We start from the raw sequence: 22248 nt of genomic DNA, 5'->3' as shown, positions 1-22248 counted from the left end.
GAGTCATACATGATCAGCAGATAAAAACATGCAGATTATGTGGAAGTGCTGAACATGAAAAAAAAAGACTGCCCACAATTTGTGTGTAGAGAATGTCTGGAGCAGGGGCATTTTGCGCGGGACTGTAAAGCCCCACGGTGCCAAGGCTGCAAAAAGACAATATTGTGGTGCAGATGTGAATCGGATGAGGAAGAGACTGGAGTTATGGAAACGAACAAACAAATGGAGAAATCAAGCAATGAAGAACGGGAAGAGGAAGTACAGGAATTACCACCGGATGATTTGAATGAACAAGAAGAGGAGCAGGCCATGAGTGAAGAGGATGAAGGAGATACAGCAGAGACTGAGGCACAACATCAAATGAAAGACGATGGACACGACATGGAAGAAGAACATGGAGCAGCAGGTGAAAATACAGAAAGCAGAATTGAGGAAGAGGTAAGCGATGATGATGATAATGAAGAAATAAATATTGGGACTAAAGACAGAACAATAGACAGCATAAACAGAAGACGCAGAAAAACTGTACAATTGAATATTCAGCAAGTGCTTAAGAAACAAAAATTACGAAAGGAAGCAAAAGTAAAAACTGACAGAACTGATCTAAGATTTTAGATCATAAAAAAGACTACAAATGATTGATAGATTGTTTCATTTGGATTTTCTTGTGTTTGGATGGCTTGTTTTCTTTTATATTTCTAATGAACAACTTATGTTTGGTTTCAATTAATGTAAGAGGGCTGTCATCCTAAGTGAAGTTTGAAAATGTAATTGCTTTAACAAAAAAATGTGATGTTATATGTATACAAGAGACTGGATGGAATGAAAACATTGTTAAAGATTTAAAAAAATGTTGGGATGGGGAAATATTGTATAATAATGACCCAAATAAGAAAAAAGGCATGGCAATACTAATTAGAAGGGGAATAGGATATACATTTGATGTTTTATTTAAAGATAATTATGGAAGGATTTTAACTATTAAAATTATGAATAAGGATGAAGAAATAACAATATGTAATATACATGCTCCAAATTAAGACTTGGAAAGAGTTACTTTTTTTAAAGATCTAAGTGTTTTAATGAGTGGATGGAATAATGTTATTGTTTTAGGAGATTTTAATACTGTTTTAGAAAGAATAGATGTAGATGATCATATGGTGTATAGAGCAGATGTTGGAAGAAGAGAAATGAAACACATGATTGAAAAACATAAACATGTAGATGTATGGAGAGAGAGAAATAGAGCCAAAAGAGAATACTCAAGAAGACAGTGGGTGAATACAGTTTTAAAACAAAGCAGATTAGACTATGTTTTATGTACAAGAAAATTAGAATCTTTTATTTCAAATATTTTTTACAAGATTTTTAGCTGTAGTGACCATGATTTTCTGTATGTAATGATGGATTTCAGTGGAGTTGAAAGAGGACCAGGTGCATGGGTGTTTAATACAGAGCTTTTAAAGAATGATTTTTATAAAATTGAAATGGAAAACATGATTATTAATAGTGTGAATGATGAGTTATATGAGGAAGAAATAAGTGTGTGGTGGGACAATGTAAAATTAGAGGCCAAAAGATTTTCAATAGAATGTTCAAAGAAAATGCAGAAAGCCAAAAGAGCTAAAGAAAGACAATTAAACAAAGAATGGGAGAATGAAATGGAAAAGATAACAGAAGGAAATATGGATATTAGGAGAATAGTGATATTAGAAGAGAAACTGAAAATATTAGAAGAGGAAAAATGTATGGGAGCTAGAATAAGAAGTAAGATAAAAATACAGTGGAAGGAGAAAGAAGTACAAAGTTCTTTTATGATCTAGAAAAAACACGACAAAAAGCAGATTTGATAAAGAATCTCTCAACAAAAGAGAAAACTGTCAAAGATAAAGAAAGTATTTTAAGAACAGTTAAAGATTTCTATGGAACTTTGTTTAAAGCAAAAGGAGTTCATGAAGAAGATAAGGATTTTTTATTAAATCAAATAAAGGTTAAAGTAAGTGAAGAGGATAAAAAACTGTGTGATAGTGATATAACTGAAGATGAGATAAACGAAGCTATAATACAATTAAGTAATGGGAAAAGCCCTGGTTTAGATGGTTTGTCGCCGAATTTTATAAGACTTTTAAAGATGTTTTAATTCCAATTTTAAAAGATCTTTTTATTGCTATTTTTAAAAAAGGACAGTTGAGTGAGAGTATGAAGAAAGGAATGATTAAAATAATTTATAAAAATAAAGGTGATAAAGATGACTTGCAAAATTATAGACCTTTAAGTATGCTTAATACAGATTATAAAATATTAGCAAAGATTTTAGCAAACAGGCTTAAAAAGGTAGTTCCCACTCTTATTACTACTAACCAGGCTTATGGTGTTATAGGTAGAGATATAGCAGACACAGTAACAAGCATCAGAGATTTAATCTGGTACATAAAAGAAAAAAAAGATGAAGGATTTTTATTCAGCATAGATCTAGAAAAGGCTTTTGATAGAGTTGAGCATAGCTATTTATTTGACATAATACAGAAATTTGGCTTTGGTGAGAATTTTATTAAGTGGATAAAATGTTTTTATACAGATATTTTTAGTTGTTTTAAAATAAATGGATTTTTAACCGACTACATTGAGATTTCTAGATCTATAAGACAAGGATGTCCTTTATCAGCATTATTATACACATTAGTTGCTGAACCTTTAGGCTTAGCTATAAATGGAGAAAAGGAAATTAAAGGGTTTAAAATAGAAATCAATAGAACAGAACAGAAAATTTTCCAGTATGCTGATGATACCACTCTATTTTTAAAAGATTTTAAAAGTGTTGGAATAGCTATGGAAATATTTGATAAATATTGTCCAGGATCGGGAGCAAAAGAAAATAAAGAAAAAACTGAATATATGAAGATGGGTAAAGTAGACGTTCCACAAGGAAATTGGGAATATAAAGAACAAAAAAATTACATAAAGATCTTAGGCATTACACTGGGATATGATGAAATTAAAACTAGAGAAATAATTTGGGATGAACTTATAAATAAAATGGAAAAAAGATTATGTTTTTGGAAACAGAGAGTATTGTTTTTAAAAGGAAAAGTACTGGTATTAAATTCTCTTTTTCTATCTAAGATGTGGTATGTTTTAAGTGTTGTTAGTCTACCTACGTGGGTGTATAAGAAAATAAAAACTATGATTTTAAAGTTTTTATGGGATGATAAACCATCTAAAATATAACACAATCATTGGAAAGGTGGATGAGGGAGGACTAGGACTTATAGATCCATGGATAAGAATAAAAAGCATGAGAATTAAAACATTAAAAAAGTTTTTAAATGAAGACAATATTCCATGGAAAAGCATAATGAGTTATTTTATTAATAAATGTGGACAAATAGGAGATGATTTCTTATGGATGGCATTTAAAGACCGCATGATAGAAAATATTCCTGAGTTTTATAAAGAGTTGTTGAGAACATGGAAATGCTTTTATAATAATATACAAACTGAGATTGAAGGGAGAAAACTTTATTTACAGCAACCCTTATTTTTAAATCAGAACAATAAAAGCAAAAAGCAAATGTTTTATGAGAACTGGTATGCAGTGGGTTTTAGACAAATAAAAGACATTTTATATGAAATAAAACCTGGGTTTTTACCGACTCAAGCAATAATAGATACACTGGAGGAAATAGAAGATGTAGATGATAAAGAAAAAATTGAAGATCAATACAAGAAGTTAAGATTAGCATTACCAGATCACTGGATCAAAACTATTGAAGAGAATGAAAAAGAAACTGAAAATAGAAAAATAAAAGTTTTTTTTAAATGGATGAAGATAAAATTAGTATCAATGATTGTCCTATCAAGATGTTTTATACATGTTTGTGTAACACTGTGTTTAAAAAACCTAAATCAAGAGAATTTTGGGAAAAGTTATTTGAAAACTTTGATACTTCAAATATATGGAAAAATGTAAGATCAATTTTAAAAAGTCCAGCATTGGAAAACTTAGATTTTATGTTAAGACACAACTGCATAATGACAGAGATCATCTTTAAAAATACTGGGGTATCACAAGATGATTTGTGTAAAGTGTGTTTGGAAAAAAAGGAAGGTGTGTTACACCTATTTTTAAATTGTAAAAAGTTGAGTGATTTTATGAAGATGTTGAAAACAATGGTATGTAATTTTCTGTATGATGAAAACATTATTTTAGAAGAATGGGATACACTGTTTTTATTTGGTTTTAATGGGAAAACAAAAAATAAGTTTGCTCTTAATTATATGTTGACTCTTGCAAGATTTACAATATGGAAAAGAAGAAATATTATGAAACAAAAGAAAAAAAGAAATTCCTTTGGTTTTGTTGTACAAACAGATTGTGACTGAGGAAATAATGGTTATATATGACTATTGCAAAATGTATGAAAAGATGGACATTTTTGAAAAATGTATTACAAAAAATAATCCATATATATTGTACAAACTTGGACTGGTTTTGAAGTTTTCTTACCTGGAGATTTTTAAATATTTTATCTTTTAAATATTTGTATGTATAAATGTCATGATTGTTGATGATGTATTTTTTAATAAAGAAAAAAAAAAAAAAAAAAGCTTGAATCTGCTCAGGAGCAAGTGTCTTTCCCACGATTAGATTGCAGCATCTTAAAGACTGCACTGGAAGTCTCTCTCTGCCATTGCTCGTTTTAGCAAGAGCACCCTATTGAAACAGGAACAGTAAAGATTCACAATTAGAGTAGTAACACTCTATAACTGGATTTGAATATAATAACAACAACAACATGGGGTCTGCTGTGATGGAATCAGTAACTTTCACTCTTTTGTGAAACAACAGTTACCTTGTAATCAGGTGCTTAAATGCATCGCAGCTGGCTGCCGTAAGGAGAAGACTTCAAATGCCTTCAGGTGTGCTCAAATAGAGACAGAACTGTGGTTGACAGGAAGGTGGGAGTGCTTCCTAAGCTGGTATTAAGGAGGTCTCTTTCTTTGTGGAGGAGCTCCAGCTAGGCATGGCTAAATTGAACTGATTTCCCAGAGCTGTTGCGCTACTTGAAACAAGTTGGTGTCAAAACTGCTCAGGGAAAGCAGCTTTGAAAGGTAGCGTGGCTGAGCGGTCTAAGGTGCTGGATTAAGGCTCCAGTCTCTTCGGGGGCGTGGGTTCGAATTCCACCGCTGCCAGGCAGTCCTTTTAGGATGCTTGAGAATGACCTCTCTGCTTGAGCAAACAGACTTGCGAAGAGATGCTGCATGCTTCCGCTCACATCCAAATGTAGACTCCTTGGCCAAAGTTTAAGGGCTTCCCTAGGAAGCTCTGCGTCCTCTCTGCTCTTCTGCTTTCGTAAAATTCGGCAAAAAACGGACCACTGCATGAATTCATCCAGGGTAGCGTGGCCGAGGGGTCTAAGGCGCTGGATTTAGGCTCCAGTCTCTTCGGGGGCGTGGGTTCGAATCCCACCGCTGCCAGATGTGGTTTTAAACACGGCCAAACTGCTTTAGTGTGTGCGCGTTCGCAGTTAACGCTGGAAGTGAGAGAGTAAATTTAAGTCGTCAACTAGTCAGTATAATGTGTTCTTTGAAACTCACGGCAGACTCGTTGGTGTGACAGCAACACATCCCCAAGCTCGAATCTGCTCAGGAGCAAGTGTCTTTCCCACGATTAGATTGCAGCATCTTAAAGACTGCACTGGAAGTCTCTCTCTGCCATTGCTCGTTTTAGCAAGAGCACCCTATTGAAACAGGAACAGTAAAGATTCACAATTAGAGTAGTAATACTCTATAACTGGTTTTGAATATAATAACAACAACAACGTGGGGTCTGCTGTGATGGAATCAGTAACTTTCACTCTTTTGTGAAACAACAGTTACCTTGTAATCAGGTGCTTAAATGCATCGCAGCTGGCTGCCGTAAGGAGAAGACTTCAAATGCCTTCAGGTGTGCTCAAATAGAGACAGAACTGTGGTTGACAGGAAGGTGGGAGTGCTTCCTAAGCTGGTATTAAGGAGGTCTCTTTCTTTGTGGAGGAGCTCCAGCTAGGCATGGCTAAATTGAACTGATTTCCCAGAGCTGTTGCGCTACTTGAAACAAGTTGGTGTCGAAACTGCTCAGGCAAAGCAGTTTTGTAAGGTAGCGTGGCCGAGCGGTCTAAGGCGCTGGATTAAGGCTCCAGTCTCTTCGGGGGCGTGGGTTCGAATCCCACCGCTGCCAGGCAGTCCTTTTAGGATGCTTGAGAATGACCTCTCTGCTTGAGCAAACAGACTTGCGAAGAGATGCTGCATGCTTCCGCTCACATCCAAATGTAGACTCCTTGGCCAAAGTTTAAGGGCTTCACTAGGAAGCTCTGCGTCCTCTCTGCTCTTCTGCTTTCGTAAAATTCGGCAGAAAACGGACCACTGCATGAATTCATTTAGGGTAGCGTGGCCGAGGGGTCTAAGGCGCTGGATTTAGGCTCCAGTCTCTTTGGGGGCGTGGGTTTGAATCCCACCGCTGCCAGATGTGGTTTTAAACACGGCCAAACTGCTTTAGTGTGTGCGCGTTCGCAGTGAACGCTGGAAGTGAGAGAGTAAATTTAAATCGTCAACTAGTCAGTATAATGTGTTCTTTGAAACTCACGGCAGACTCGTTGGTGTGACAGCAACACATCCCCAAGCTCGAATCTGCTCAGGGGCAAGTGTCTTTCCCACGATTAGATTGCAGCATCTTAAAGACTGCACTGGAAGTCTCTCTCTGCCATTGCTCGTTTTAGCAAGAGCACCCTATTGAAACAGGAACAGTTAAGATTCACAATTAAAGTAGTAATACTCTATAACTGGATTTGAATATAATAACAACAACTACGTGGGGTCTGCTGTGATGGAATCAGTAACTTTCACTCTTTTGTGAAACAACAGTTACCTTGTAATCAGGTGCTTAAATGCATCGCAGCTGGCTGCCGTAAGGAGAAGACTTCAAATGCCTTCAGGTGTGCTCAAATAGAGACAGAACTGTGGTTGACAGGAAGGTGGGAGTGCTTCCTAAGCTGGTATTAAGGAGGTCTCTTTCTTTGTGGAGGAGCTCCAGCTAGGCATGGCTAAATTGAACTGATTTCCCAGAGCTGTTGCGCTACTTGAAACAAGTTGGTGTCGAAACTGCTCAGGGAAAGCAGCTTTGAAAGGTAGCGTGGCCGAGCGGTCTAAGGTGCTGGATTAAGGCTCCAGTCTCTTCGGGGTGTGGGTTCGAATTCCACTGCTGCCAGGCAGTCCTTTTAGGATGCTTGAGAATGACCTCTCTGCTTGAGCAAACAGACTTGCGAAGAGATGCTGCATGCTTCCGCTCACATCCAAATGTAGACTCCTTGGCCAAAGTTTAAGGGCTTCACTAGGAAGCTCTGCGTCCTCTCTGCTCTTCTGCTTTCGTAAAATTCGGCAGAAAACGGACCACTGCATGAATTCATCTAGGGTAGCGTGGCCGAGGGGTCTAAGGCGCTGGATTTAGGCTCCAGTCTCTTCGGGGGCATGGGTTCGAATCCCATCGCTGCCAGGCAGTCCTTTTAGGATGCTTGAGAATGACCTCTCTGCTTGAGCAAAAAGACTTGCGAAGAGATACTGCATGCTTCCGCTCATATCCAAAGCACCCAGAGCACCCTATTGAAACAGGAACAGTAAAGATTCACAATTAGAGTAGTAATACTCTATAACTGGTTTTGAATATAATAACAACAACAACGTGGGGTCTGCTGTGATGGAATCAGTAACTTTCACTCTTTTGTGAAACAACAGTTACCTTGTAATCAGGTGCTTAAATGCATCGCAGCTGGCTGCCGTAAGGAGAAGACTTCAAATGCCTTCAGGTGTGCTCAAATAGAGACAGAACTGTGGTTGACAGGAAGGTGGGAGTGCTTCCTAAGCTGGTATTAAGGAGGTCTCTTTCTTTGTGGAGGAGCTCCAGCTGGCATGGCTAAATTGAACTGATTTCCCAGAGCTGTTGCGCTACTTGAAACAAGTTGGTGTCGAAACTGCTCAGGCAAAGCAGTTTTGTAAGGTAGCGTGGCCGAGCGGTCTAAGGCGCTGGATTAAGGCTCCAGTCTTTTCGGGGGCGTGGGTTAGAATCCCACTGCTGCCAGGCAGTCCTTTTAGGATGCTTGAGAATGACCTCTCTGCTTGAGCAAACAGACTTGCGAAGAGATGCTGCATGCTTCCGCTCGCATCCAAATGTAGACTCCTTGGCCAAAGTTGAAGGGCTTCACTAGGAAGCTCTGCGTCCTCTCTGCTGTTCTGCTTCCGTAAAATTGGGCAGAAAACGGACCACTGCATGAATTCATCTAGGGTAGCGTGGCCGAGGGGTCTAAGGTGCTGGATTTAGGCTCCAGTCTCTTCGGGGGCGTGGGTTCGAATCCCACCGCTGCCAGATGTGGATTTTAACACGGCCAAACTGCTTTAGTGTGTGTGCGCGTTCGCAGTTAACGCTGGAAGTATGAGAGTAAATTTAAGTCGTTAACTAGTCAGTATAATGTGTTCTTTGAAACTCACGGCAGACTCGTTGGTTTGACAGCAACACATCCCCAAGCTCGAATCTGCTCAGGAGCAAGTGTCTTTCCCACGATTAGATTGCAGCATCTTAAAGACTGCACTGGAAGTCTCTCTCTGCCATTGCTCGTTTTAGCAAGAGCACCCTATTGAAACAGGAACAGTAAAGATTCACAATTAGAGTAGTAATACTCTATAACTGGATTTGAATATAATAACAACAACAACGTGGGGTCTGCTGTGATGGAATCAGTAACTTTCACTCTTTTGTGAAACAACAGTTACCTTGTAATCAGGTGCTTAAATGCATCGCAGCTGGCTGCCGTAAGGAGAAGACTTCAAATGCCTTCAGGTGTGCTCAAATAGAGACAGAACTGTGGTTGACAGGAAGGTGGGAGTGCTTCCTAAGCTGGTATTAAGGAGGTCTCTTTCTTTGTGGAGGAGCTCCAGCTAGGCATGGCTAAATTGAACTGATTTCCCAGAGCTGTTGCGCTACTTGAAACAAGTTGGTGTCGAAATTGCTCAGGCAAAGCAGCTTTGTAAGGTAGCGTGGCTGAGCGGTCTAAGGCGCTGGATTAAGGCTCCAGTCTCTTCGGGGGCGTGGGTTCGAATCCCACCGCTGCCAGGCAGTCCTTTTAGGATGCTTGAGAATGACCTCTCTGCTTGAGCAAACAGACTTGCGAAGAGATGCTGCATGCTTCCGCTCACATCCAAATGTAGACTCCTTGGCCAAAGTTTAAGGGCTTCACTAGGAAGCTCTGCGTCCTCTCTGCTCTTCTGCTTTCGTAAAATTCGGCAGAAAACGGACCACTGCATGAATTCATTTAGGGTATATTGGCCGAGGGGTCTAAGGCGTTGGATTTAGGCTCCAGTCTCTTTGGGTGCGTGGGTTTGAATCCCACCGCTGCCAGATGTGGTTTTAAACACGGCCAAACTGCTTTAGTGTGTGCGCGTTCGCAGTGAACGCTGGAAGTGAGAGAGTAAATTTAAATCGTCAACTAGTCAGTATAATGTGTTCTTTGAAACTCACGGCAGACTCGTTGGTGTGACAGCAACACATCCCCAAGCTCGAATCTGCTCAGGGGCAAGTGTCTTTCCCACGATTAGATTGCAGCATCTTAAAGACTGCACTGGAAGTCTCTCTCTGCCATTGATCATTTTAGCAAGAGCACCCTATTGAAACAGGAACAGTTAAGATTCACAATTAAAGTAGTAATACTCTATAACTGGATTTGAATATAATAACAACAACAACGTGGGGTCTGCTGTGATGGAATCAGTAACTTTCACTCTTTTGTGAAACAACAGTTACCTTGTAATCAGGTGCTTAAATGCATCGCAGCTGGCTGCCGTAAGGAGAAGACTTCAAATGCCTTCAGGTGTGCTCAAATAGAGACAGAACTGTGGTTGACAGGAAGGTGGGAGTGCTTCCTAAGCTGGTATTAAGGAGGTCTCTTTCTTTGTGGAGGAGCTCCAGCTAGGCATGGCTAAATTGAACTGATTTCCCAGAGCTGTTGCGCTACTTGAAACAAGTTGGTGTCGAAATTGCTCAGGCAAAGCAGCTTTGTAAGGTAGCGTGGCTGAGCGGTCTAAGTCGCTGGATTAAGGCTCCAGTCTCTTTGGGGGTGTGGCTTTGAATCCCATCGCTGCCAGGCAGTCCTTTTAGGATGCTTGAGAATGACCTCCTGCTTGAGCAAACAAACTTGCGAAGAGATACTGCATGCTTCCGCTGACATCCAAATGTAGACTCCCTGGCCAAAGTTGAAGGGCTTCACTAGGAAGCTCTGCGTCCTCTCTGCTGTTCTGCTTCCATAAAATTGGGCAGAAAAGGGACCACTGCATGAATTCATCTAGGGTAGCGTTGCCGAGGGGTCTAAGGCGCTGGATTTAGGCTCCAGTCTCTTCGGGGGCATGGGTTCGTATCCCATTGCTGCCAGGCAGTCCTTTTAGGATGCTTGAGAATGACCTCTCTGCTTGAGCAAAAAGACTTGCGAAGAGATACTGCATGCTTCCGCTCATATCCAAAGCACCCAGAGCACCCTATTGAAACAGGAACAGTAAAGATTCACAATTAGAGTAGTAATACTCTATAACTGGATTTGAATATAATAACAACAACAATGTGGGGTCTGCTGTGATGGAATCAGTAACTTTCACTCTTTTGTGAAATAACAGTTACCTTGTAATCAGGTGCTTAAATGCATCGCAGCTGGCTGCCGTAAGGAGAAGACTTCAAATGCCTTGAGGTGTGCTCAAATAGAGACAGAACTGTGGTTGACAGGAAGGTGGGAGTGCTTCCTAAGCTGGTATTAAGGAGGTCTCTTTCTTTGTGGAGGAGCTCCAGCAAGGCATGGCTAAATTGAACTGATTTCCCAGAGCTGTTGCGCTACTTGAAACAAGTTGGTGTCGAAACTGCTCAGGTAAAGCAGCTTTGTAAGGTAGTGTGGCCGAGTGGTCTAAGGCGCTGGATTAAGGCTCCAGTCTCTTCGGGGGCGTGGGTTCGAATCCCACCGCTGCCAGGCAGGCCTTTTAGGATGCTTGAGAATGACCTCTCTGCTTGAGCAAACAGACTTGCGAAGAGATACTGCATGCTTCTGCTTGGATAGGTCTAATGCGCTGGATTTAGGCTCTTGTCTCTTCGGGGCGTGGGTTCGAATCCCACAGCTGCCAGATGTGGTTTTAAACATGGCCAAACTGCTTGAGTGTGTGTGTGAGTCTTAGTGAACGCTGGAATTGAGAGAGTACATTTAAGTTGGCAACTAGTCAGTATAATGTGTTCTTTGAAACTCACGGCAGACTTGTCTGTGTGACAGCAACACATCCCCAAGCTCGAATCTGCTCAGGAGCAAGTGTCTTTCCCACGATTAGATTGCAGCATCTTAACAAAGTCTCTACTGGAAGTCTCTCTCTGCCATTGCTCCTTTTAGCAAGAGCACACTGTTGAAACAGGAACAGTAAAGATTCACAATTACAGTAGTAATACAGTGGGGCATAAACCAGAGTCAAGAGATGTGTTGATTATGTGAGTCAGTGTTGGTATGACTTTCTGACACAGAAATGAAAATAGCCTCACCATTTACTTTCATTGTGTGGTTTTAAACCTTGATGAGTTTCTGGATTCTGTTGAAGACAAAATAAGGTATTATAATAAAAACGCTGGCTTACTTTGTGTTCCAGAAGACAGGAAATGTTTAAAACCACATGATGGAGAGTAAATGGTAAGCTCATTTTTATATTTAGGGTAAACATCCATTTCATGCTTGCCACTTTAAGCCTTTATACTAAAGTTCACTTTTTTGTTCTTTTTTGAAGACCTGATAGTGCTGAAAGAAGAGACACATCAATGGAATGAAATGGAAGAGAAACAACAAGAAATAATGACTGATGAAAAACCCACACTCACTAAAAAGACTTTATCACGTGGAAGATCTCGGAAATCCAAGTCTAGGTGTAATTACAGCTGTAAACAGAGTAGAAAGAGTTTCTGTCAAAAGCCAAACCTTGATGTTCACACTAGAAAGAAACCTTACACCTGCAAACAGTGTGGAAAAAGCTTCTATAATACAGGAAACTTAACAGTGCACATGAGAATTCACACTGGAGAGAGGCCGTACACATGCCAACAGTGTGGAAAAAGCTTCTATTCTACAGGAAACTTGGCAGTGCACAGAAGAATTCACTCTGGGGAGAGGCTCTACTCTTGCCCTCAGTGTGGAAAGAGTTGTAAGCAAAATGGCAATCTTGAAACCCACATGAGAACACACACTGGAGAGAAAAGCTTTATTTGCACACAGTGTAGGAAAGGTTTTTCTCAAAAACAAAACCTTACCATCCTCATGAGGATTCACACTGGAGAGAAACCTTACACATGCACAGAGTGTGGTAAAAGTTTCCCACATACAGGCTCACTCAAACACCACATGATAAGTCACACCGGACAGAAGCCGTTTGCATGTGCTCATTGTGGAAAGAGCTTCACAACCAAAACTAGCCTCATGAACCACATGAATGGTCACACTGGAACCACATGTGATCAGTGTGGAAAGAGTCTCCCATGCAAAGACTCCATTAAGCAACACATGAAGACTCACTTAGGAGAGCGTTTTCGATGCAGTGAGTGTGGAAAGGTCTTTAAACATAAAAGAAGCGTCATCAATCACATGAAGCTTCACAATGGAGAGAAAAAATGAGGCCTTGTCCAGCGGAGCTTAAGGCTTTCCCGGGATAGCATCTCGGGACAAGTGTAAACTCTTGAATACATCTCAAGCTACTGGAATGAAACCCTTTGAACCTGAAGATTTAAACTCAATAACTGAAGAGGGGTGAAGATGTACCAGATTGTGAGAGTTTCTACAGGGCTGCAATGAAGCAAAATAACTCCATATGTGTTTCAAGTTATTATGAACTGAAAACCAAATTTGTGCACATTGCACACTGCAATCAAATGATCGGCTCTGAAAAGAGAATTAGGCAGATTAGGGAGGAGAAAATGTTTGGGGAGATGCAGAGAAAACTGTCCTACACTCTTAGATTGTGTTTTTGATCGTTCACATTGTTTGATTTTTACTCCCTTGAACAAACAGATTTGCCTCCAATTTTGGGCTTTTGTCTGCAGTTTCACAAAACTTGTTGGTGAATAAAAGTCGGCCGGTGTGAACTTGCAGTGACAGTGAGAGACTGATGCAGACTCCATAAAGCCCTGTTCAGACTACACAATGCCATTTGCCAGTTACCACAGATCAGATTTGTGTCAGATTATGAGATTTTGACTTGATCAAATCTTGATGTGTTGTGGGTAACAAATGAAGACTTTGGTTTCAAAACACTACACATTTATTTTGATGGACTGATTTTAGAAAATAAAAAAGTTTTCCTCATGAAGACAATTAAACTTTCTGTAAACAACTGGTTTCCTTTGAAGAAATGTTCATGTGAAAACTCCCACATTACTACAAATAAATCAGTGTATGGGAAACGTTCGAGGTTACAGAAGTAACCCTTCGTTCCCCGAGGAGGGGAACGGAAGTGCCATGAATGGGAGGATTCGGATCAGAAGCCGCTTATCTGGAGAGTATTGAACGGGCCAATGAATGAAATTAATTGGCAGCGTAAGCTTGCGCAGGTGTGCGACATCTGCAATTATCTCAGCATATAAGCACACCTGAAGCCAGCAGACGCCATCCTTTTAAGCTGAAGAGACTTTCAAACAGCTAAGGGACAGTCATTATGGCGACGGAATATGGCACTTCCGTTCCCCTCCTCGGGGAACGAAGGGTTACTTCTGTAACCTCGAACGTTCCCCTTCGGTTGGGGAACTTCAGTGCCATGAATGGGAGAATATGGAAAGCGCCATAATGACTGCACCTTACCAACACCCCCGATGAGGAGATAGTCAAGCAAGCGTGACGCACCCACATCATGGGGGGCGCGGTCCTCCAACGTGTCCCTGGCCCTAATTTATCCTACTTCAACAGAAGTTTTACGGATTTAGATATATTTTTTGGGAAGTCGTGAGCATCTAGATAATTCTAGGAAATACGACAGTACGTTGGGAAGCGTGCAATCCCTATAGGGAGGACGCTGCGGAGGCCATCCGTTACCCAAGGGGGGGATAGATGGCAGAATTTACCTATGGACTAGCCCTAAAAAGGGGGAGTACGCATAGCAAAAGAGTGGTTAGCGGAGAGGGAACACACGGGTCCGCCTAGGGGGGGGACTTAACCGTGGCGGAATAAGCATATGGGATCGCCTAGTGGGGATCACGCATAGCAGGCACCTATACCCAAAACGCGGGCTGACCAGCGGGCAGACCTACAACGTAGTGGGCCAGCAAGTGACTCCTCCGCTGAGTCAGTGCTGGGGGCCACGGAGGAATCTGCAGGGCTCACCTGACGGGGAACTTTACTGACAGATAAAAAAGGCGCACGTACCTCCGTGTTAGGGAGAATGGCGCCGCAAGCGTGTTTCAACACCCTACCGAGTTGTCTCCTCAATCACCAAAGGGTTACCTAATACCCTTGAGGAAACCGGCTCCACTCGCAGATTGTAAAACCTTGCAAATGTGTTGGGTGTCGCCCAGCCCGCAGCTCTACAGATGTCTGTTAGAGAGGCGCCGCGTGCACGCGCCCAAGAGGATGCAACGCTCCGAGTGGAGTGTGCACGAACTCCCGGGGGACACGGCTGACCTCGACTCGAATAAGCGAGTGAAATGGCATCCACAATCCAGTGGGATAATCTTTGTTTTGATACGGCACTTCCCTGCTGCCGACCGCCATAACAGACAAAGAGCTGCTCAGATGATCTAAAATTCTGAGTACGGTCCACATAAATGCGCAGAGCGCGAACTGGACAAATTAAAGAAAGGGCTGGGTCTGCCTCCTCCGGGGGCAGCGCTTGCAGGTTCACTACCTGATCTCTAAAGGGGGTGGTAGGAACCTTAGGCACATAACCGGGGCGGGGTCTCAGGATGACGTGAGAGTAATCCGGCCCGAATTCCAGGCACGAGTCACTGACCGAAAATGCCTCCAGGTCCCCGACCCTCTTGATGGAGGCCAACGCAACCAGCAGAGCTGTCTTCAGGGACAGAAATCTTAGAGATACTGATTCGAGTGGCTCAAAGGGATCGGATCGCAGACTCGTGAGAACGAGGGCGAGATCCCAAGAGGGCATGAGAGGGGGGCGAGATGGATTAATTCGCCTAGCACCCCTAAGGAACTGGATGACCAGGTTATGCTTTCCCACGGTGCCGCCAGCTACCGCGCTATGATAAGCGGAGATGGCGGCCACGTAAACCTTGAGAGTGGAGGGCGACAGCCTGCTGTCCAACTTCTCTTGAAGGAAAGAGAGCACAACACTAATCTGGCAATTTCGGGGGTCTTCTCTGCGAGAGACGCACCATTCAGTGAATAGACTCCACTTCAGGGCGTAGGCGCGCCTCGTGGAGGGGGCTCTAGCCTGAGTGATGGTATTAACCACCGCAGTCGGTAGGTTACCTAAGTCTTCCTCGCGTCTAGGGACCACACGTGGAGGTTCCAAAGATCGGGGCGAGGGTGCCAGATGGTGCCCTGTCCCTGAGAGAGTAGGTCCTCTCTCAAAGGGATCCGCCAGGGGAGGGCCGTCGCGAGGAGTGAGAGCTCTGATATCCAGGTCCGGTTGGGCCAAAGGGGCGCAACTAGCAGAACCTGTTCCTCGTCCTCCCTGACCTTGCACAGAAACTGCGCGAGCAGGCTCACTGGGGGAAACGCATACTTGCGCATGCCCCGAGGCCAGCTGTGGGCCAGTGCATCCGTGCCGAGAGAGCCCTCGGTCAGGGAAAAAAACAACTGGCAGTGAGCGTTCTCGGGGGAAGCAAACAGATCGATCTGGGCCTCCCCGAATCGCGCCCATATCAGCTGAACAGACTCGGGGTGGAGTCTCCATTCTCCAGGGCGTAACAGCTGTCGTGAGAGCGCATCGGCTGCACGATTGAGCGTGCCTGGGACGTGAATGGCGCGCAGCGATTTCAGCCGCGGGTGACTCCAGAGGAGCAGACGGCGGGCGAGCTGAGACATGCGGCGAGAGCGCATACCCCCCATGCGGTTGATATACGCCGCCGCCGCCATACTGTCCGTCCTGACCAGCACGTGTTGCCGCTCCAGCACCGGTAAAAAGCGGTGGAGAGCGAGGAACACTGCCAACAGCTCTAGGCGATTGATATGCCAATGCAGCTGGGCACCCTTCCAGAGGCCCGCAGCCGCATGCCCGCGACACACGGCCCCCCAACCCGAGTTGGAAGCGTCTGTTGAAACAACAACATGGCTGGACGCCTGTCCTAGAGGCACACCGGCCTGTAGAAACGAGGGGTCGTTCCAAGGGCTGAGGGCGCGGCGACACAGCGCAGTAACCGAGACCCGGTGTGTGCCCGCGTGCCATGCGCGTCTGGGGACCCGATCGTGAAGCCAGTGCTGAAGTGGTCTCATATGGAGCAACCCGAGCGGCGTGACGGCGGCTGCGGATGCCATATGCCCCAGGAGCCTCTGAAAGAACTTCAGTGGGACCACTAGTTTGCTGTCGAGCTCCCTCAGACAGTTCAGCAACAGGCGAGCGCGTTCCTCGGAGAGGTGCGCTACCATGGTGATCGAGTCCAGCTCCATCCCGAGAAAAGATATCCTCTGCACGGGGGCGAGTTTGCTCTTTTCTCGGTTGACCTGAAGCCCCAGTAGGCGGAGATGCCGAAGCACCTTGTCCCTGTGCATAATTAATTGCTCCCGCGAGTGGGCTAAAATCAGCCAGTCGTCGAGATAATTGAGTATGCGAATGCCCGCGAGCCGAAGGGGCGCTAGGGCACCCTCCGCGAGTTTGGTGAAGACCCGCGGAGACAGAGAGAGCCCGAAGGGGAGGACCTTGTACTGCCACGCTCGACCCTCGAACGCAAACCGCAGAAATTGGCGGTGGCGTGGAAGAATGGAGACATGGAAATACGCGTCCTTCAGGTCTATGGCTGCAAACCAATCCCGAGGACGAACGCATTGGAGAATGCGCCTCTGCGTGAGCATTCTGAACGGCAGCTTGTGCAGACAGCGGTTCAAAACGCGCAGATCTAGGATTGGCCGTGACCCACCGCTCTTTTTGGGTACGATGAAGTATGGGCTGTAAAACCCACTCTCCATCTCGGCTGGAGGAACCGGCTCGATTGCACCCTTCGCCAGGAGGGCAGCAATCTCCTCTCGCAAGACAGGGGCGGACAGGGGGTTGACCCTGGAGAAATACACGCCCGTAAACTTGGGGGGCCGTTTCGCGAACTGAATCGCGTAACCGAGTCTGATTGTGCGTATGAGCCACCGCGAGGGGCTGGCCCGCGCTAACCAGGCAGGCAGAGCCCTCGCTAATGGAGTCATCGCTACAATCGCTGACGTACCAGCGGTGGGGCAGCGCGGAGCGGGTGTGCTGATCCGGGAAGCACGAGGGTCCCGCGGAAGAGCTGGAGGAAAGCGATTCGCTCTGGCTCCGCACCCTGACTCCGGAGAGGGGGCTGGAGGGCTGAGGGAAGGGAGACCGTCCCCCCAGCGCTCGTGAGCCACTGGCGAAGCACGTAGAGTCTGCGAGCCGGAAGGCAGCGCGTCCCGGACTGGCAGAACTCGTGCAGTCACATCCGGGGAAGGGAAAAAGTGCTCTTTTACTGATGTTTTGGTGGCACTGAAAAGTACCGTTGTTATCGGGGCCCCGCCCTCCAGTGGGGAAAGAGCAAGTTTCCTCTTCTCCGGATGGCCTGTCTCAGGGACGCTTCGCGGTCCGTTTACCGGACATAACGGCGCCCTGGGCAGGAGGGGCTGCCTGCTTTTGAGGTGAACGCCGCGCCCGCTTGGCCGGAGGCGCAGGCGGGGGCGGGGCAGCACTCGTTGGCGGGCGCCCTCGGCGAGGAACAGCGGAGGTGGATGGCTCGGCGGGCGGAGCGGGCTTACGGCCACGCCGATAGATGACATTGCCCATCACATCCGACTGCTCTTTCACCGCCTTGAATTCCTGGGTGAATTCACCGACGGTGTCGCCGAACAGGCCAGCCTGGGATATGGGCGAGTCAAGAAAGCGAACTTTGTCAACGTCGCGCATATCGGCCAGGTTTAGCCAGAGGTGGCGTTCCTGAACCACAAGTGTGGACATCGTCCTCCCCAGCGCACACGCGGCGGACTTAGTAGTCCGAAGAGCATAGTCGGTCGCGGTGCGCAGCTCATGTAATAAGCTTGGGTTGGACCCGCCCTCGTGCAGCTCGGCCAGCGCCTGCGCTTGGTAGCGCTGGTAGGTGGCCATCGCGTGCAAAGCAGAAGCAGCCTGGCCCGCAGCCTTATAAGCTCTGGCTCCGAGGGAGGCAGACAACCTACAGGCTTTGGACGGGAGGCGGGGCAAACCCCGCCACGTAGAGGCGCCGCGCGGACAAAGATTGACCGCGATAGCGCGCTCCACTGACGGGATCGCCTCATACCCCCTGGCAGCTCCGCCGTCAAGGGCGGTGAGGGCGGAGGCACTCGCAGCACGGGCAGAGAAAGGTGCCCTCCAGGACTGCGTGAGCCTACTGTGCACTTCCGGGAAGAAGGGGACGAGAGGCTTCGAAGGCTTCGCCTTCTGGTCCTCTACGTAGCACCCATCTAGTCGGTCCGGCCGCGGAGCTGGGGGATAAACCATCTCCAACCCCACGGCCAAAGCAGCCCGGGAAAGCACGGCTAACATGTCCGCTTCAGGATCCGATTTGACAGCGCTCACCTGCCCGGAGGGGGCGAGCGGGTCCGGATCTTCGTCGGACAGTGAAAGCCCACCCTCCGATGCCGCGGAGGACATCTGATCTCCGGTGTCAGCGAGTGTGAGAGCTACCATCTGGTTAGACGGATCACTCTCACCACCCGAAGCTTGGATGGAGCGCCGTGAGGAGCGAGAGGTCCGCGAGCCCGTGGGCGGCGGATTAGCTCCCGCTGAAACCCTCAGATCTGCCCGAGCGCCCGCTGCTTTTTTAGAGCAGGAGGCAACTGGGGTGGCTCGCTCTCTTGCGAAAGTTAGCCGCGATCTTAGCTGTGCAACGGTCATGGCATTGCAATGACGACATGAACCGCCCGCGAGCACCGCATTAACATGCTGGACCCCCAAACATGCAATGCAGTGATCGTGTCCATCATCCGGAGACAGGAAACCCCCGCATCCAGAAACGCACAGTCGGAGCGCCATCCTGAAAAGGACGTGCTGCACGACTGTGTTGCTCTTTTAGGAAAGTTGCAACTATACGCACCGCTCTGGAGGACCGGACCCAAAGAACCGCAGGCAAGGGAGTAACCCAGCTCGACCGTCTGCCACCGCGAAGACCCACTCTGGACCGGGAGACACACTCGTTCGCTCTGAAGTGCTGATCAGCAAGAGGAACCCTCATCGACTCACTCAGAAAGGATCTGAAGCGAAAAGGATGGCGTCTGCTGGCTTCAGGTGTGCTTATATGCTGAGATAATTGCAGATGTCGCACACCTGCGCAAGCTTACGCTGCCAATTAATTTCATTCATTGGCCCGTTCAATACTCTCCAGATAAGCGGCTTCTGATCCGAATCCTCCCATTCATGGCACTGAAGTTCCCCAACCGAAGGGGAACCCAGTATCTCTATTGTGAATGAGAATATGAGTGATTTGTTAGCTTACATGCTAATTCCAGGACTTAACAGATTACTGAAGGACTTCAGCTATTTGTAAATTCCAATTATTATTAATATGCAAAACATATTGTACTGCTCATGTGGACTGATAGATTATATTGTATGCTGTCTGCATATATATAACTAACCAGCAATTATAGGTGAGCAAAATAAAAATTGAAAGAGGATACTTTTATTAGGCCTTTCATGAGTCTAATAATCTCAAAGTCACACTTTAAAAGAAGGTCCAAAAACCTGCATTTACAAATGAAGAATGTTTTGCAAAGCATAAAAGGTTGTTAACCAGGTAATGCTGTGTACAATTTGTTTTAGTTACACCAAATTTAACTTGTTTATTGTAAAAAGGGTTTACATGGATATTGACATGAGACATTCTGTATTATGCATTATGTATTATGGGTCATGAGTAGGGCCAGAATCTGTCGACGTTTTTTGCTATTTCTGCAAAGAATTTTAATAAAAATCTGTTAATTTCTGCCGAAATATTTTGGGAGTATCATAACTAAAACCTAAATATGTGAAACAAAGAATGATATCTTTTAAACTTTTATTTAATGTTTAAAATGCAAATCCAATTAGATTCACTTTATCTGGTAAACAAAGCAAGTCCCTCATATAATATTTCTACTAAAAGACAGAAAATATTACTGTACAAACTGCATTGTAGATAAATCAGATAAACATTTTTATATTAGTCAATAATATTACTGTTATTAATTTAAAAAGTGAATAAATATATATTTACACACATTTACTCAAATTAAATAGAATTAATGATGGGCTAAAAAGCTGCAGAAAATCTGTGGAATTCTGCGCGTGACATTATGTATTATAAGTTATGTACATGAGTATATGCAGTTGTAGAAAATATGCTCAGTGTTTTCAATAACTTTCACAAAATTGGCAAGTTCTCCTCAGTATCAATTTTTAATCTCAGGAATTCTTTTGATGGATACACATTATTAATCATTTTAACTAAAGTTCTTTAATTTTGGGATGAATTAAAAAAGAAATGCAACTTGTTCTTATTTTTCTAATTTCTGTGAATTAAAATCTTTTAAAATAAACGAGGTCTGAGCTGATTAGGATGAAGCCTTTGAATAAGAATATTCATTTAAAACTTATTATTACATTTTGGATCTCTAAAAATAAAGATGGAAGAGAGAACATTACAGAATAGTGTGAAAGAAAACCTCTGATCAATACCGTGATGTTTTTAGGAATAACATTAATAATTGTGTAAAACTCTTAGGGTGACAAGCAAAACCCTGTTTAAAGAATGGGTTGAATTATTTTAATTTAGCAAAAAGATCGTCATTTCAAGTGAAAAAAAAAAGTCAAATGCGATTATAATCTATTTGAACAAGTTTCCGTTTAATTTTGATGAGATGACGAGGAATCTGGACCTGCACCAAAGCCACTTCCTCCACCTGCTCCATCAATAGAATATCCACCTGTTATCTCAGATGCCACTGAACTTTTACTATAGTTCCCACTATGATTTGGCCACAACCAGCACCAGCAGTACCACCAGCTCCACCGGCAACATGTACAAAGGTGCTGAAGCACTGGGAGCCACTGGACAATGTACCACATGCCCCCTCAAGCTACTTAATACAGTGATCTTTTTTTTTTTTTAGCTCTGCACAGTTGCCAGACATTCAGAATCGCTCCCCAGCAAACATCAGAAACAGGTGGATTCAACAAAGGCTTCCACCCATGTAAAAAAAATAAATAAATGTTGCACAACAAATAGTATTAATAACTATAATATACAGCCACAGTAAAAAGTTTGGAATACTTTATAATAAGCTTATTCTGCTCACTAAAATGTTATTGCATTTTTAAATAACTGTTATTTTATTAAATGTTTAAAATATAATTTATTCACATTTAAGCCTGAATTGTGCGCATGATTAGTCTTAAGTGTGATGATTATGGAGGACCAAGAGTCCGAGGTTGCCACAGCGGGATGAACCGCCAACTTATCCAGCAAGTTTTTACACAGCAGATGCCCTTCCAGCCGCAACCCATCTCTGGAAAACACACACACACACACACACATGCTCTCTCTCTTTCACACACGCACACATGCTCTCTCTTTCACACACACACACGCTCTCTCTTTCACACATGCACACACACTCACACACAGGCACGCACGCATATGTCACACACACACACATGCACATAAGCTCTCTCACACACACTCTCTTTCTCACACACACATGCACGTGCACGCACACACACACTCTTATGCTTATGGTTATTATTGTTCTGTATTTTAATGTACAAATGATCTATAGAAATGTCATTGAGCTACAGTGTATAGAATTAAAAGTCAGGGAGTAGTCAGTTATTTATAAATGCATTATTTATCTAACAACTGTCAACAGAACAGTAATGAAAATAGAGTAGAAAATGTAAAAATAATAAATTAGTTATTAATAATACAGTATTAACAATATAAATAAACAATGTAAATAAAATGTTAAAGACAAACAGAAACTGAAACAAAGTGGACTTGAAAGTCAAGGACCAGTCATTTATTAATGCAATATTTAT

General features: G+C 44.2%; 2 protein-coding genes and 10 non-coding genes across 13 annotated transcripts in view; all 12 read left to right on the top strand.

Annotated features, from left to right (window-relative positions):
• The window catches only part of LOC141375013 (uncharacterized), a 30168-nt gene extending 16675 nt beyond the window's left edge, over nucleotides 1-13493 (top strand). For both annotated transcript variants that reach the window (XR_012402618.1, XR_012402617.1), the window contains exon 4: nucleotides 13386-13493. The gene's annotated coding sequence lies outside the window, so the exon portion shown is untranslated. The remainder of the gene's footprint in view (nucleotides 1-13385) is intronic.
• Nucleotides 5112-5193, top strand: trnal-aag (transfer RNA leucine (anticodon AAG)). The gene has a single exon. It is a non-coding gene; the product is annotated as a tRNA-Leu (tRNA).
• On the top strand, nucleotides 5397-5478 carry trnal-uag (transfer RNA leucine (anticodon UAG)). The gene has a single exon. It is a non-coding gene; the product is annotated as a tRNA-Leu (tRNA).
• On the top strand, nucleotides 6139-6220 carry trnal-aag (transfer RNA leucine (anticodon AAG)). The gene has a single exon. It is a non-coding gene; the product is annotated as a tRNA-Leu (tRNA).
• trnal-uag (transfer RNA leucine (anticodon UAG)) lies at nucleotides 6424-6505 on the top strand. Its single transcript has one exon. It is a non-coding gene; the product is annotated as a tRNA-Leu (tRNA).
• trnal-aag (transfer RNA leucine (anticodon AAG)) lies at nucleotides 7166-7246 on the top strand. Its single transcript has one exon. It is a non-coding gene; the product is annotated as a tRNA-Leu (tRNA).
• trnal-uag (transfer RNA leucine (anticodon UAG)) lies at nucleotides 7450-7531 on the top strand. Its single transcript has one exon. It is a non-coding gene; the product is annotated as a tRNA-Leu (tRNA).
• On the top strand, nucleotides 8032-8113 carry trnal-aag (transfer RNA leucine (anticodon AAG)). The gene has a single exon. It is a non-coding gene; the product is annotated as a tRNA-Leu (tRNA).
• trnal-uag (transfer RNA leucine (anticodon UAG)) lies at nucleotides 8317-8398 on the top strand. Its single transcript has one exon. It is a non-coding gene; the product is annotated as a tRNA-Leu (tRNA).
• trnal-aag (transfer RNA leucine (anticodon AAG)) lies at nucleotides 9061-9142 on the top strand. The gene has a single exon. It is a non-coding gene; the product is annotated as a tRNA-Leu (tRNA).
• LOC110439404 (uncharacterized) lies at nucleotides 10429-12767 on the top strand. The gene is made up of 2 exons (XM_073946775.1): nucleotides 10429-10432; nucleotides 11830-12767. Exons 1-2 carry the CDS (start codon nucleotides 10429-10431, stop codon nucleotides 12705-12707), a joined length of 882 nt encoding a protein of 293 aa, XP_073802876.1. The 3' UTR covers nucleotides 12708-12767.
• Nucleotides 10955-11036, top strand: trnal-aag (transfer RNA leucine (anticodon AAG)). Its single transcript has one exon. It is a non-coding gene; the product is annotated as a tRNA-Leu (tRNA).
• Nucleotides 13494-22248: the final 8755 nt, after the last annotated feature.

This window comes from Danio rerio, chromosome 4, assembly GCF_049306965.1.
Source record: "Danio rerio strain Tuebingen ecotype United States chromosome 4, GRCz12tu, whole genome shotgun sequence".
Classification (NCBI taxonomy): Eukaryota; Metazoa; Chordata; class Actinopteri; order Cypriniformes; family Danionidae; genus Danio; species Danio rerio.
This window is presented reverse-complemented; position numbering and strand designations above follow the sequence as displayed.